The 16,239-nt window shown below is 55.6% G+C and overlaps 1 protein-coding gene across 2 annotated transcripts in view; it reads right to left on the reverse strand.

Annotated features, from left to right (window-relative positions):
• The window catches only part of TMEM104 (transmembrane protein 104), a 52,282-nt gene that overhangs the window by 17,608 nt on the left and 18,435 nt on the right, over window positions 1-16,239 (reverse strand). For both annotated transcript variants that reach the window (XM_032456892.1, XM_006179451.3), the window contains exon 9: window positions 525-618. In XM_032456892.1, the coding sequence (XP_032312783.1) occupies window positions 525-618 (94 nt within the window). The remainder of the gene's footprint in view (window positions 1-524; window positions 619-16,239) is intronic.

The following is a 16,239-nucleotide window of genomic DNA, read 5'->3' on the forward strand; positions in this document are numbered from 1 at the left end:
CAAACCCCCACCGAGGACAGAGGCGTTCTTGGTGAGCGGGCATTGACAGTTAGAAGGTACTGTGGATGGGGTGTCTTTTCACGCCCTGGTGGCTGGGGACACAGAGGCGGCTGCCATGGCCCACTGGGTTTTATGGCTGAGCTGCACAGTGTGCCCAGGAGAACAAAGAGTAGGCTGCTGTCCTGCCCTGAAGGGGGCACAGCCCAACCTAGGCCTCCAGGCACCACGGAGCTCAGCCACCAGCCTGTGTGTTGGTGGGATCCCAGCACAGTTGAAATCAGGTCCCAGGCCTAGTCCCACCTCTATCTGCATTATGTGACCTCGAAGTGACTTACCTTTTTCAGTACTAAATTTCCCCACCAGTATAAAAGGCACAGAGCACCTGCCTCCTCCTTGCCCTTGGGAGTCCACGGAAACGTTCACCACCTTCTAGCCAGGGTGGTGAGCCCACGTGGCCATCTCAGGAAAGGCTGAGGATGGGACGAGGTGAGAAAAGGTAGACTCGAGATGTGTGTCAGACTCACCGATCCATCTCATCAGCGAGGTTAGGATCTGCAGGTACTTGGTCTTCTGGACATCAAAGAAGGTGAAGGGTCCGAGGAGGAGAGTGAAGACAGCCTGGGTGACGGAAATGAGAGTGAGAGGGGTGCAGAGGCTGCGCTGCATGTGGCACACTGTATGCATGGGGAGGGCACGTCATGTATGTGTCTGTGTGTAGGACACACTGTGTGTGGGTGTTGGGGGAAGGACACACCGTGCATGTACGGAGGGCACGCTGTGTGTGTGGGGAGGGCATGCCGTTCATGCAGACTCCACCCATGGCCAGGGCTGATCCTAACCCAGGTGTGCGCCTGTACCGGCAGAGGCTCCCGGGGTTCAGACAGCATGACCTGGCGAGTTCCCAGGGTGCAATGGGAATGAATCCACAGCTCTGCTTCTCTGCCGTTCCTCACACTTACTGTCTTAAGACTACTTTCTAGGCCAGTCCCGGGCGACATCCTGGGGACACTGCCCCCTCGCTCTTCTTCTCTTCAGCAAGTATTGACTCAGGGGTCATAGGCTGGCACTGAGCTGGCACGAGCATGAGTCAGGTACGAGACCCAGGAAGATGAGGTTCCAAAATGAACACCAGGCGCACCCCAGGTCCTCACCGGGAAGAAAGGATGCGGCAAGGGGGTGGGGGGACGATGCAGGTGCCCTGATGATACAGCACAGTGGAGAGGACACCACCCTGAAGGGCTGAGAGGAGAAGGCTCACTGGGATGTCGTTTATCAGCAATGTTTTGGACGTCAACAGAAGGGGAAGCCTGGAGAACCAGAGCCGGTGGCTTCCAGGGCAAACCTGCCAGAGAAACAGCGGGACCGAGGAGCAGGGGCTGCATCCAGGAGAGCTGGGAGTGGGGAGTGTGGGTGTGGGGGCCTGGCTGGAGAAGTGGGGGCCACTGGCCCTCATCCCCTCACTTCTCTTCCTCTCTAGAGAACAGGGGAAAGCAAGTGTTTACTTAGGGGCAAAAAAGAGAGTTCAAACCCTGTCTTAGAGAGCTGGTCTATGGGAAATTCGAACCCTCTTTGCGAAAGAAAATGGGGGTGAAAGTGGCGCAGTGGGGACCCGGCCTGGAGACCGAGGGGAAGTGAGGATTTTCGTGCCAAATGGGCTGCTCAGGGCGCAGAGGAATTAAAAGCTGCTGGTTGGAGTTACGATGATGGTACCATTTCCAATCTGCCACTCGGAAGCAGTGGAGGCATCAGACCTTATTAACATTTACACTGTGCCATTTTATCACGTTAATGCTAATGACACTCGCCAGAGATGTGGCAGACGGCTCCAAGCCCGAAAGTGGGGATTGGGGCCCACTTCGGGGAGTCGGGTCTGGCCCTGTGACCTGGGTGAGCACATTGCAGCTGTTCCACTGCCAGGCCGGTCTGGCTCCCCCCAGCCCCCCCAGTGATGGGCAGGCGGAAGCTCTGGGAGCTCCTGGAGCGGAGCTGAGTCCGTCCCTCCCCGCCCTGCCCGCAAGGAGAGCAGGATGTGGGAGAAGCTGTGACCTCTTATCCAAGTCCATTATCACTGTGAGGATGAATGACAGGAAAGACTAAAGTGCTGCTTAAGGAAAGGCTCTAATTAGCTGGGGTGGGTCAGGCCTCCTGGCAGTTGCCAGGGCTGGGAGACTTTTGGAAAGAGCTTTCTCCGGGGGCCTGCAACCAGCCCAGCTTCCATCCTGGAAGGAGAAGCGTTTCCATCACGGAGGGAAGGGGGAGACAGAGGAAACGGGCTCTCTGGGCAGCCCTCACCTGGCCCCCTCCGGTCCAGGGCCATAGCGAGGTGCAGGATCACCAGCTCTTGGCCAAGCAAGTCTGTATGCAGCAGCGTCAGCAAGTCATTTAGGAAAATTACCACTTCAGGGAAACTTTCCACTGATGAATTTCCCTTTTGAAGGATGGGAGAGGGACATGTCACGCGGGAGAATATGTACAAAGCCACTTGCTCCAGACGTCCCCAAATGGCCCTGGCCTGCTCAAAACTGGACTCCAGGGAGCCCCAGGCTTGGTGCTGGGGTGTTTCACCTCTGACCTGGTACGCCTCTCACTGAAAATACAGTGCTCCAGCTGCGGGTGCTGGACATTTTATGTGGGAGGTCAGATCTTGTCTTGGAAGCCTGAAGACTGGTTTTTAGAAGGTTCCACTGTGTAAAAACAGGGGGATTGCAGAACCAGCCTCAGAGGCAGGTGGGGAATTCTGCTCCTGTGGGCTGTGTGGGGCTACCCCTCCAGGTGGGAATCCACCTTCACCCCCCTCCTCAGCAGATGTTTATCAAGATCCTATTACACAGGACACCCCCCATCCCTTTTTTTCTGAGACTAGAAAAGGAGTTTATTAGGTTACGCTGATACAGACAACCGCGGGCCACACAGACGAGAGGTGCCTGTGTGAGCACTGAGGGGCGGCTGCTGGGGTCTTTTATATGGTGGGGTCACAAGGTGCCTGATAAAACACCCCTTTTTATACAGCCCTGCAGGATGGGATCCTGCTGAGAGCATCCCTCATTTAAAGAGACCAAGCGAACGGACACACATTACAGGGTGGACTCAGAAGTGTGTGCAGGGTGCCCACTGAGGACCAGGAAGTGAGTCAAGAGCTGAGAATGGGGGTCCACCCCTGCCAGGCTTTCTTGGAAGATTTGGTCAACGGCTGTGGCACCCATGGCTGGATGGCAGCTAGGATGTGATTTCTTTCTTTCTTTCTATTTTGTTTTTTTTTTTACCTCTCAGGAGCACAGAGTGACTGCCCGGGTGGGGAAGGCGCAGGGCCAGCTGCCAAACAGCAGCCCTCGCATGGGGCGGAGCTCCCGCAGCAGAGGGAGCCCAGACCAAGACTCACACACAAGCACAAGCTGGGGCTAATTAAGGAACAGGTGTCCTCTGCAAATTAGTTCGAGCCAGACTCGGCATCCGGGATGGGAAAGGACAGAGGATTTGGAGCGGTGGCATGTGTGGCCTCGCCATGGTGTGGCTGCGAAGTCTCGGGGAAGAAATGGCCCCAGCATCCCAGTGGTTCAGCGGGGACAGAGCTCATCTCTGAATGCTGAACAGCTGAGGGTGGCACCTTCTGTTTTCCCTTCCCTTTTACAAAAAAGAGAAATAAGAAGCCAAGAGACAGCCCATCCTCCTGGGCCTTCCTGTCCAGCCCGTAGGACATTAAAAATTAGCTGGCTCCTTCCCAAACCCCCAAATGCCGTTGATCAGCTCAAACTCAGTCTTCGTTCAAGGACTCTCCTAGCCCGACTCATTACAGGAGGCAGGGACACCAAATGCTGCAGCCAAATGTGTTTCTTAAAAAAAAAAAAACAACACAACAATTCTTTGGTTTCTCATGAAACCTTCAAACTGGTCACTGGAAATAAAGTCTGAGACAGACCCGGGGGCGCAAACGGGGTCGCTCGTGTCTCTCTTTCTTCTTGGGTCGGTGAGTTTAGATGTGCACCAAAGGCCCCGAGGCAACCCTGCCAGTCTTGATGGACAGGAGGTAGCGCAAGTTCCCCAGGCAGGGCTGGCAACGCCGGGCCAGCAGTGTACCGGTGGCACTCTGAATCTCACACGGAGTCTAAAACTCAACACAGCCGCCTCTCCTGTGTCCCTGGGCGGGCTCAGCATACTACCCACCTCCAATTACCCCGCTCCAGACTCCCAACAATCTCTGACTCCTTCCTGATGGCCTGTGACTGCTGTAACTTGGTGGCTTAAAACCGTAAGAATGTGTTTTTCGCAATCCTGGAGGAGAAACAGGATGCACAGCGCAAGGGCCCGTAACCTTGTCTGGGAAGGGCTGGGGTGCGGGTCACAGCGGCCATAATACGTGATGTGAGAGGGATCAGGTGGGCAAAGGGCCCGGGGCAGGGAGCTCAGGACCGGGGAACTGTCCTGATCCCTTTGTCCCTGTCCTCTGCCTCCTGGGCCCAGAGCCAGCTGGTGCCAACGTCGCCTCCCCACAGTCAGCCCCAAGCACACCTGCGTCTGTTCAACTCACAAGGGCTCATCACCTCAGAGAAGGCAAGGCCCAGCAGCCCCATGATCTGGTTCCAGCCACCTTTTTCAACCTTGTCTCCAAAGATACTAGCCCCAGAACCTGCGGCCCAGCAGCCCTGGGCTGTGTGAGCCCCGACATGCCCAGTGTCTTCCTACCGCTGGGCCTTTGCTCAGCAAGCTCATCATGCCACTTCTGCAGGTCAAAGTCCCACCCAAAAGTCTGCTCCTTCACCCTCGTCTCCCAAGTCCCCTCACTGGAGTATGGCTGTTTCCGGGCCAGCCACCCCTCCCCTGGCCGCCATCTTCGTTCCCAGCAGTGCTCAGCACAGCGCCCCCTACAGGACTGACCGGAACGGGGCACATGCCTGGAGGGCAGGGCGGGCAGGGAGGAGCCCCACTTTGCCAGCCTCCACCAGAAAAGAGACCCAAGGACAGGGGCGTAAAGAGAGTCCTGATCTAACTCGCAGCTCCTGGCCCACCGGAGGCAGGAATCAGTGTCTGGGGGATGTGGGGCAGGCTGGGGATGGCTGTGCTCGGAGATTCCCGGGACAGGACGGTGGCTTTGCTGAGATCCCGAAGTACCGATACACAACCCAGCTGGCAAGGCTCAGTCTCTAACTGGGGACACTGCTTTCCTCTTGGGAAATAATCAGCCCCGGCTATAGGCTGGTAGAGAGGAACACATGCTGTGCTGCTACAGAGAGCATCACTGCCTGCCTCCAACTTCTGTAGTTTTAACCCTACAGCCCACCGCCCTCGGGGATGAAAGTCTCCAATATAGCTCATTCCTGCTACACAAGATGAGCTCAGGATTACTGGCCACATACTAGGTCCTTTGTTTAAATGTGCAAAATGGGAAAACAGGGGTGTATCAGCATCAGGGCACAGAAGCAAAGAAATTTCACACCTATCTCCTCGTCCCCAAATTTCTCTGCAAGCTTAGCTGGTCAGAGAAACACCATGAAAATTTTTACTTTGGTGCTAATTCCAAATTAAGTGCCAGTGTAACCGGCTGCAAAGTCCCTGGGTTCCACCTTCTGCCTACATATCTACCATGTCAGCCCCAGCCGTGTCTTCCCAGCTGCTGGTCCGTGAACCAAACCATCACAGCAAAGGGGTCCTGTGATGAGGTCGCCACCGATGCTGCGGATCCCCTGCATCTCACAAAGTGCTCACTCACACGAGGCTTCGTGTCACGCTCCTGGCCATCAGTGAGGTCACCAGGCAGGTGACGATGCCCCATTTTACTGATGAGGGAGCTGAGGGACTGGAGAGGTTGGGAGACAGGGTGAGAAAGCGGCAAAAGGGACTGGGAGCTTCCCGATCCGGTCCCTCTGACTGCAGACTGCATCCTGTGTCAGGCTGTTTCCCTCTCTGACACCTCCTCCCCTGACGTGGAGCTAATTCTCACCCTTGTGCCTTTACCCTTGTGATCACTCCTGCTGGCAAAGCATTTCCCTCTGCCTTCTTTATTTCCATCACCTTCCCAGCCCCGCTCAAGCACCAGTCTCTGCAAGTTTCTCCAAATGTTTTAATCCTCTCTGGACTGATCACCAAACCCATGGTTGGTATCACATTACTTAGTTCTTGGAGGTTCTGTGTTACTCCTTGTTCATGGGTTGATTCTCTGCCCCCAGCAGAGCGTAAGCACCACGATGGCGAGGACTGCATCCCCAGGCACAGCTTGAGACGCTCAGTGAGCACGTGCAGCACATGGTGAACTGGGTGGAGGAAGTGGCTGATAGGAGGGTTTAATCCTGCAGGGCGGGAAGAGGCCACCCCAGCCCTTCTGACATGCCTCGTTCGTACCCTCTAACGCTGGGAATGTCTGAGTTGTCAGAGCAAGTGGTGCGCAGGTACGCAGAGGTCACCTGTTCTGCCTGAAAGCAGTTCATGCAACAAGTCTTGGGATGCTGAACAGTGATACGTGGCCTGATCTACACAAACACACAAGGACGTGTGGGGGCCAACCATGCAGGAAACAGGCTTGGCACCCATGGGGCCCCGAAGGGCCCATTCAGGCAGAGATGGTGGTACCCTGGTGGCACTGCTGAGCTCTCTGGACCCATCCTAGTATTTCAAGTGATAAAGGAAACAGACGCCCATATTATAGGGCTGTCCTTGTTGGATGGTAGGGGTTAAGAGTTAGTGGGGGTTAATGGCAACTCAGCATGAAATGATCCCTAAATGGGAACTGAACTTTCCAGGCGTCCTTGAAGTGCAGTGAAGAAATGTTCAAGGATTCTATTTTTATTTCTCAAGTGGCTATGAACATTCTGGTTTGGGAGTTTGTATTTTCCCAACTTGAATTACAATGTCTGGCGATTCATCCACGAACAGGAGGTGAGTTCTGAGGCAGCAAGGGACAACGGAAGGACCAGAGGCTTCGGGCCACATGCACAAGGAGGGGGTATGTGTCCTGCTGTTGCCCCAGCTAACCGTGAGACCCTGCAGCGCTAGGGAACTTCTCAGAGCACATTACGTGTACGCAGAAGGTATTCAAATAAACGTTAGCCCTTGACCATGTGACCCCAACAAGGATCAGCATATACTCGAGGACACCCCGGCTGTCCTCCAAACATCCCAGGGGGAGGCATTTGAAACTGAAGCCAATTAAGGACCAATGTTAGGTCAACACTAGTCTTACTGGACTTCCTTTTTCTCCACCCAAGTTCAATAATGGTCCAAATGCTCTTCAGGGGGAGCTCAAGTTCTTCCCATCCAAACACGAAGGATCAGCCATCAGGCAGATGACTGTGAGAGGACAGGAACAGGTGCTGGGGCTGAAGTCACGTGGGCAGCTTGTGTACCGAACCCAGTGAACCATCATCACAGCTTATTTGCCAAAACCTCAGGACGCGCTGCATCGTGCCACCTAGAGGAGGTCGCCTGAGATCTGCAGGAGGCCTGGCACTTCCACATGAAACTTGGAGAATGAGGTTTCAGAAACAGCACCCCCCACCCTCGGGGCAGAAGACGGGCAGCAATTTCTGAAGGCCCGGCCCAGGGAGGGGCTGACCCGGAGAGGGGACTCTGCCAGGACAGGCTGCTGGGCTTCAGACAACCAACCCAACCATGATGGGGACACTGCCAGCCTTTTACTCACTGATCCCTCAAATATGTTTACCTGGTGGAGAGTGACTAATGAAGACAGATGGAGGCTGGAACGCCTCCTCAGCACACGTGTTCCCTCTACAGCAGGGTCTGTGTCGGACCGACACCTTCCTGGAAGGCACTGCTTAGAGCAAGTCACCATGTCTTAGGATCCCTGGGTACCCCCCCACCACCTTCCCAACCCTCACCGAGAAGGTCCTGGGAGATGCTTACTGAATGGATTGAGAGACTGAAGGATTCAGGTGATGCCTGAAGATAGAAATGGAGAGTTGATGCTCAGATATTCTGAAGAAGCACACGCTTCTTGAGCACAGAAGTCAACTCTCTAAACCCAGCTATTATCTCATGACTTCCTTCAGCAGAAAACCAAGTCCACTCATGTCAAACAATTCAGCCTCATCCTGAATGAGTGAGCCCAAGATATGTAACACCTGTAGCTCTCACCAAAAGGGACAAGCGTGTACCTGCTGGAAGATGCTGGGCCCGGGACAGGAGGGTGCTGAGTCCCAGCCAAAAGTTCAAGATTTCCCCAGGGAGCTCTTAGTTAGCCACTGAGCTACAGAGCAGAGGCAAGAAACCCAATCCACCTGGCAGGAACTTGACAGCCCATCAGACGCGTGGATCAGGCAGCTGGCCAGGAGAAATGACTTGTCCCTATGCCCGGTTAACTGAGAAGAGGATGAAACTCTGGGACACTTCTGGAAAGAGACACAGACTGGCCAGGGAGGTGGTATCTGAACAATCTCTGCTAAACTACGGTGAAAACCATCTCTGATACCAGGGAGCCTGGGAGAATGATTTCGAGGAGAAACCATGGAAGGGGTGGGCGCACACACACACACGGGGAGAGGGTGGCCTGGAAGGGATGGCGAGAGCCCCCTGGACAGAGCCAACGCAGCAGCTGCACGGGATGGGAGTCCCCTGGACCGTCCGTGCCAGCTGAGAGGGGAGGGCCAAACACAGGATGGTCCAGGCCGCTGGGGCACTGTTTCCAGGTCTTGAGGAGCCTGGGTGATGTGATCTCAGCCCTGTCAGCCCAGAGACAACCAGGCACTTGGAGGGCAGGTCTCAGGCTCCCTCTGTCACTCCCTGAACACACTGACTGAAAGGCCGCCTCTGACTTTTTGACAGTTGAAAACATCCCCAGGTCCCTTTCTCAGAACCCTCTGCTTCCCTCTTTTCAAGGCAACCGGAAACAGAACGGGCCTAGGAAAGAACCCAAATTACTTCTTTTTCTGAGCCCCCTAGTCTAAACAACCCCCAGCCTACCTAGATGAGATAGAAAACCCTTACTTAGGAACCTGGGCTCTGTATCCAACTTCTTTGGATGTGGTTTTTGCTCTGAGAGGGAAAAAACAAAAAACAAAAGAGGATGTCCCCTTTCTAACTCAGATGGTGAAAAAGAAAGGCTGGGAAACTCATCCCAAACTTCTGTTACTGAGCACCGTGGTGACTTACCAGGAGCCCGGCTGCTTAACTCAGTTTTAAAGACGGTGGGAGGAGCTCCCTGGGAAGGAGAGAAACGTCATGACCCACGGGAGGCTCCTTCAGTGCAGGGTGGCCTGGCTATGTGCCACCAGGGAACGGTTCATGTGCTGTGACCACTGCTAGAGGGAGCCCAGGTCCTTCCAGAACGCACACTGTGGCTCCCAGGCAGCCATCTCCACCATCACATCACAGTCCCCTCCCCGCCCAGCCTTTGGAGTCAGGAGGAGTCCCGGAAACTTGTCCGGGTATCATCCCCCACACTATGTCCAAGTCCCCAGCTGAGAGGTGGCTGGGGTGGGGGGGTTGCGTTCTGAGGGGATGCTGTTGGCAAGGAGGGAGAGTTCTGCCCACGGACAGGCCACCCTTATGCGCCCAGAGCCTTTCCCTGCTTCCCGACACTCCCCAGGAGACTGACCCACCACTCAGAGGAGGCTCTACTTGGGTGCAGGGTAGAAAGAAGCTCGGAGAACAGGCAAGTGAAGCAACATTACCACGCACCTACTAAGTGCCCAGACAAGGCAGCATCTTCCATCTAAGAGCTCCTTCTAATCCTGACACTCTAGAAGTTGGTTATTAGCTCCATGTTAAAAAACTAAAGTTGAGGGGAACTAATCAACTTGTCCAAGATCTCGTAACAACCAAGACGCAGCTGAGATCAGAACTCCGGATGTATCTATCCAAGGTCTGGCCCCTCTTTAGGGCACGCGACCGCCTCCTTTGATTATGCCCTAGAGAAACAGCCTCTCCACCGCCTCCTCCACGTCCCTTCAAGGCTGGCTCCCCGGGCGCAGGAGGGCGGGCTGGTCCAGCGGTGTTAGCCCTGCACGGCTGCTGCCTCCCTCACCCTCTTACTGGAGGGCAAGCCTGCGGGTCTGTGTTGTCTCTTTCTCAGCTGAAAAGCCAGATGGTACCCGTTGGTGGGCAGAGATCCAAGGACTTGATGCCAGAGCTGCAACCCTTGTGGTTTGGGGGGAAAAGATAAATATTGTGGAAAACCCACACGGTCACTTACTCACTGATTATAAGCCCTCGGGGTTTATAAAGGACAGCCTGGCTCTGCGCAAGCATGAAACGGGGGGGCACACCCACACATCCAGGGGAAAAGACCCAGGGGCTTGACTGTGAACCAGGTGGGCTGTAAGAGCACTACGACGCGGGGCTGGGGAGGGACAGGAGGCGGGAAGTGGGGTGAAGCAGGGGGAAGGCTGGGGGCTCTGCCCGGAGAAAAAGACCTGACTTAGGTGCTGGTATGTGTTCTAAAACTTCACTGCCCACATTTCAGGTGCCAAAGAAGAGGTGGCAGAGAAAGAGACGGGTGATGAGCTGTCCTCGACCTCCTGGCATGGGGACAGCTATCTTCAGCTCCAAAGTCGGGGCCCCTAAGTCCTTGCTTGCTGAGGGGCAGCTTGTCCTGGCAGTGAGGAGCAGAGGATGGCCCACGCCTCTGGGAGAGGAGGTTTTCTGACTGGAGCGGGGGCTGCCAGCTGCCGTGAGCCCTGGATGTCAGCAGGCTGAAGGGCTGCCCAAGGGACTCGCACAGGTGCTTGGCCACAGACCCAGCAGCTGTGGCTCACCCGAGGGGTCTCGATCCTTCAGACATTCACGGAGCAGCCCTTGTGTGCAGCCCTCACATACACGAGGAAGCTGGAGGTATTCTTGCTTGGCCATGTGACCAGGGGCTGGGGAACAGCTGTCAGGGCCAGGCTAGGGATCAACTGATCCTTACACGTCCTCAGAACAAAAGGACCTGAGGGGAACAGGAGGGCTGGTGACACTCTGCATGGTAGACTGCATTGTGAGTAACGGGGGGTGGGGAGCCTCTGGCCACTGCCCCTCAGCCCCCTTGGAAAAAAGCACCCACACCCCAACCACCTGGCCCGGTCAGGAATTAAGATGTTCAGATACTCAGGGTGATGGGCGGTGCATGAGCCCCAGGGACCTTAGGATCCGCAGGGCTGTTAGCGCCTCCAGTAACCAACTGACTGCTTCTGGTGCCCCAGCCCCAGGGAAACGAGGAGGCGGAGCCATCACGCTGTCACCTCAACTGCCTGGTGCTCATGTGACACTCCAGGAGAGGTGCCAGGTGATCACTGCAGATGCTCCCGCCGACCCTCCTCATCCTACTCTGCTCAGGGAGAGCCAGGGAGAGTGGTGGTGGCAGGGACGCTCTGCGCTGGGCTGGAGCGGAGGGAGGGAAGGAAGTCAGGTGCCCAGGACAGGGGAGCCCTGCAGAGAGCAGCCATACAGGCCCGGCTGGCTCCACCCCTTCCCTGCAGGATTCTCTGCCTGGGCACTGAGTAACCTTGGAGGTGGGGAGGGAGGGGAGACGGCATGTCAAGCGGGCTGATTAACGAGCTCTGTCAAGCTGGGTGTAAGAAATCACACGAACGACCCCCCCAGCCCCCGGCTTCCTCCCTAAGTCCACGGTCAGAGCGAGAGGCCTCTCTGTGGGGCTGGCACATCGTGGGCGCCAAGAGAAAGCCACAAGCACCAACCACAGGGACCCTGCAGGGAACCTGTTGATCACAGGTAACAAAGCAGCCACCGGCAAAGGGCTGTTGCTGGAGCCCCTTTTCTCCTGGGGACACTCAGAGTCTGAAACCGGCCTGATCAGAGCAGGAGTGAAGCTGTTCCCTGTCTGCACTGAAGCACCTGCGGCATCAACTTCTGTCTGTTACTAGTGACGCCAGGCTGGAGACCTGCGCTGTGGGCCCGTCTCTCCCAGAGGAGGCCCGGAAGGGCCCTGAGCGCTGCCTCCTTGGCTGGCTCGGGAAGCACACCTCCAGGGGCACCTGAGCAGGCCCCTCCCTAGGAGGCAGGTGTCAGCAAGACCACGCGTCCCCAGGAAGGGCCTGGCCAGCAGGCTTTCTCGAAAGGGAGGGTACACAACATCGCCCTCCGAGCTGGCTGAAAATGTAGATTCCTGGGCCTTGCAGCCCTAAGACGCTGCTACACAAGGCCTGGGGTGAGACCCAGCAATCTGTATTTTTAATAAGCACCAGTGGTCTGGCAACCAAGCACTCAGACCCCATGGAGGCTCTTGATCCTGACCCGGGGGAGGGGGAGGGCTGGGCAGTGTTCCCGGGGCCGGTTCCTCACCCCTCGCGGGGAGCACGGCCTCCCTGCAGCGGGGAGGAGGATGCTGCCAGAACCCCTTGGATATCACACGCCAGGGGCCCTCCAGCCCTGGTCAGCACCCAACCCAGCCCAGCAGTCTCTCCCCTCTTCCTGTCAGGGCTTCCAGAGAACGTCTCAATCTGTGGCTAAAGGAAGTTCTTCCTGTAGCTCAACTCGACACGCCCTGCGGTGCGCTGGGACCCTTCCTCCTAGCCTCAGACAGCATCGGCTCAGCAACGCCCTCTGCGGTACCTCGCTTTGCACCCGAAGGCTTATTAACGTGCACCGCAGCCGGCCCTTGGCGAAACATCCAGGCTTGTGCTGATTAGTCAGGTGCCATCATTAAGATGCACCCTAATTGTTCAGCTCCACCTAATCATGCCCATGTCCCAGACACCCCTCTGCTGGCTGCAAACCCTCTGGGGTTCCTTGGCTCCTGCTTTCTCCTTGGGGCCAGCCTGCGGGCTGGAGAACGTCCCCAAGGATCCTTTTATTCTCTGCACAAGCTTGTACGGCCAGCGCTGCGGGCTGGGACACCAGCCACCCAGAGGAGCACCGTTATTACTTTAGAATGAGTGTTTTATTTAATTAAACAGTTACTGCCAGGGCCCTGGGGCACTATTTAGAAAGACAGTGGACTCTGCTTATAACAGACACCCTGTAACAGAGAGTAAGCATCACTCAGGGGGCAGCCCAGCCTCACAAAAGCCAGCAAGGCGGTTGCGAGTACCACGGACCCATTTACGGAATGAAAGCATCAGAGAGAGACAGAGCGGAAGGCAGCGGAGCGGGAGGCGGCGGAGTGGGAGGAGGCGGAGTGGGAGGAGGAACATGGCTCGGCAGATACAGGCACCGTTCTAGTTAGCTCAAAATATTTAAGAACATTCCATATGATTCTTAAAACTACTAATTAAGAGGCTGCTGGATTTCTTAGACTATAGCTTTTTCCTGCACTTTTTGGGAAATAATGTGAAAAAAGAGGGCGGGGTGGGGAACTGACATCAACAATCAGGATATTTCTTTAAGAACACACACACACACACACACACACACACACACACACACACACACACACACACACACACACACACACAGAGTCAGTGGCCAGGATCAGCCCCTGGGAGCTTGTGAAGCAAGGAGCACCAGCTTTTCATCCCTGATCGCACTGCACACAAATAAAGAAGCCTCAAGCTCAGGGTCTGCCTGAGATCAGTGTGAAGTGTGGATAAAAATGGTCCTGAAAGAGCCCAGTGCAGAAGGTCCCCAGCAGGGATGAACACTCCCCACGGAGACCTATTTGGAAGCCTCCCAACCAAGCTGGCCTGTGCATGCCTGCGGGCCGTGGGCGTATACTTCAGCTCTATGAAGCTTTCCGGGCTTGGGGGTGGGTGTGTGTGTGTGTGTGTGTGTGTGTGTGTCCGTCCCTGATGTCCATGCCAACCTCACATCCGCCTGTTTCTACATGAACTGGGCTTTGGATTACTGCCCCCTGCACATGAACCCGCGGATGCCCTCCTTTACACAGAGAAAGGCTTCTATGTGTTCTATTTATAAATACTTAATTTTCACAGGATAACATTTTAAACACACTAGGGAAACTAAGTACTCAAGAGAGACCTGCAGTGAGTCCTTCTGTAAAGTAACGAATTGTTTTGTAACAAATAATTAGCCCCCGAGTTTGTTTTACACTTCGGGATTTTCATATGATGGGGCTTCCTACGAGCTGAGTGCGCTGGCAGGGGTGGCCCTATTATGGTGCACAGATAACTTTCCCCATCTCAGTATCCTTCCCTGGGTGAACTGGGGGACAGGGACCGGGAGAAAGGATGGGAAACCAGACAGGCCAAACTGACAGTCGCCCACGTGCCTGGGGGGAAAAGCGCTTGTGCCCCGGGCAAGTTGTATTTGTAAGGATGTACTCACTGCTTCCCAGACGAGAGGCGGGGTAGCGGGGCATTCTAACAGGGCAGAGAGACACTCAAGCTGCCATCCTGAGAAGGGGGTCTGGGCAGTTCACTCGGCTCAGGAGCTAGAACTGAGTTTCCTTCACCCAGCAGGACGAAATAAAGGCCAGAGGACCCTGGCTCACCCAGTGGGCAGCTTCCGAGGCTCGAGGAGGGGGTGGCGGGGACTGTCCTTGTGATCCAGATTCCTGTCACCTGGTATCTTTCCTGGGAGCCCGGGGCAGGCGGCACAGGGGAGTAAGCACTGTCCTCTAAGCTGGCGTGTCAGGTAGCAGCCATCAGAGGCAGAGGCAGGACGTGGGGCGTGATGGATGGTGAGCTTAACGCCAGCAGACAGAAACCGTGTCCCGGAGAGCCGCATTAAAAATAAAAACAACAGTCCTCTCACTGAGCTGGAGGAAGCTCTGGCCAAACACTCAAAGGCACTGGGGGCCAGGGAGGGGTCACTGTGGTTTAAGGAGGAGTACTACCCAGGTCTCCTCGGAAAGGAGAGGGCTGATTCGGAGCCGACGCTGGGCAGCAGCTGGGCTGGCGCTGGGGATGGACTGGAGGCTGTGCCCAGACACCAGCAGACGTGGATGTGAAGGGCGGGCTGGGGGGGTCCTTTGGCAGGAGCTCGAGAGACAAGCCACAGTGTCAGAGTGAGTGACAGAGTAATCTGAATTTCATTTAAAAAGGGCTTGGGTGGAGAGGGGATGGAAAAGCACAACAAACACGAGAAGCCATTCCCTGGGTGAGATATACAGACAGCTCCCTAGCAAAAAAAAAAAAAAAAAAAAAAAAAAAAAAAGAAGGAAAGAAAGAAAGAAAAATGCAGGCCTGTCCCTGTATTATTGATTTCCTTGAAAAAGAAGAGACAAGCTAATCCTTTAAAGTCAGTCTTTTCAATCTGAGCGCTGGTCACTGAAGTTAGAACTCGCTCAGCATTAGCTCCTGTCTGGGAAGTGGGTACACTCATTTTGGGGGCGTGGGGCAGGATTTCTTTCTTCCTCGAGAGCCAGGATCATGGGCTGAAAGCAGGGGTTTGGCACGTGGCGGGGGGCCTGCCCTCAGGGACACGAGTCTTCCCTGGGGCTCGGAGGAGCGGGGGACGACCTCAGATTAGCACCAAATCAGGGTGGGCCTGGCCTGGGTCAGAAGAGCTACTCTGCTCGCTGCACCTGCAGGGGCCGTCCAGTGTGACCCACCCCTTCTCACGGGCTGGCAGGGAGAAGAGGGTGAGACAAAATGAAACTGACTTTTCTGGGGCCTCCAGAACTGAGTGAGGAGCTGACATCGGGGAGGAAGGAAGGAAAGAAAAGAAGACAGGCTTCCCCGGTAGCCCTGGTGGGTCCCCAAACAGTCACCATCCTACGAGGGAGGCGCCTTGAGGCCCCAGATCCTGTAAGAACCTGTAAGCAACACTCTCCCTGCCCCAGGCAGCTGGGAACCTCTTCTTGGCTCATTCTAGTCTGGTGTTGGCTAAGTGCTCTGACCCAGGTGGGTCAGACAGGAGGGCTATGTCTCCCTAAAAAGGGAAACTGCCACTGGTCTGTCTCCTGACCTTAGGGGCCTGCTCCCCATTTGCAGATGGGGCCAACCTGTTAGACTCCTCTGTAAAGACGGACCGTTCCCATCAGCTCCTCTCTAGCCCTCCAGGGCACCCTCTCCATCCATCAATGGCCCCTGCTTCCTTCCAGGTGGCCCACATTGTACAAATCTGGGGAAGCATTCACACCATATCCTACTGGAGTTGTGCCCTAGGGGAGCAGGGTGGTGGCCCGGAGGTGTCCCCAAGAGTCCCCAGGTCCCTTGAGGTCACCGTTGCTGCTGAAACTTGTTGCTTCTCACTAACTTTCCCTCCTCACTGGTCCTGAAGGCCTCTGGGCCACCTCCTGTCCCAGAATTGGTAACAATAAATATTCAAGTGATGGCAGTGGTGACCCACTTATTAGCAGATGCCACAGTCCCAGGGCACCGTGGCTGCTGTTGGAAGAACACAGAAAGAGACCGACCATGGCAGGGGAGGGGAACGTCCTTGGGAAGGCGCGCT

The sequence above is a fragment of the Camelus ferus genome, chromosome 16 (genome assembly GCF_009834535.1).
Source record: "Camelus ferus isolate YT-003-E chromosome 16, BCGSAC_Cfer_1.0, whole genome shotgun sequence".
NCBI lineage: Eukaryota > Metazoa > Chordata > Mammalia > Artiodactyla > Camelidae > Camelus > Camelus ferus.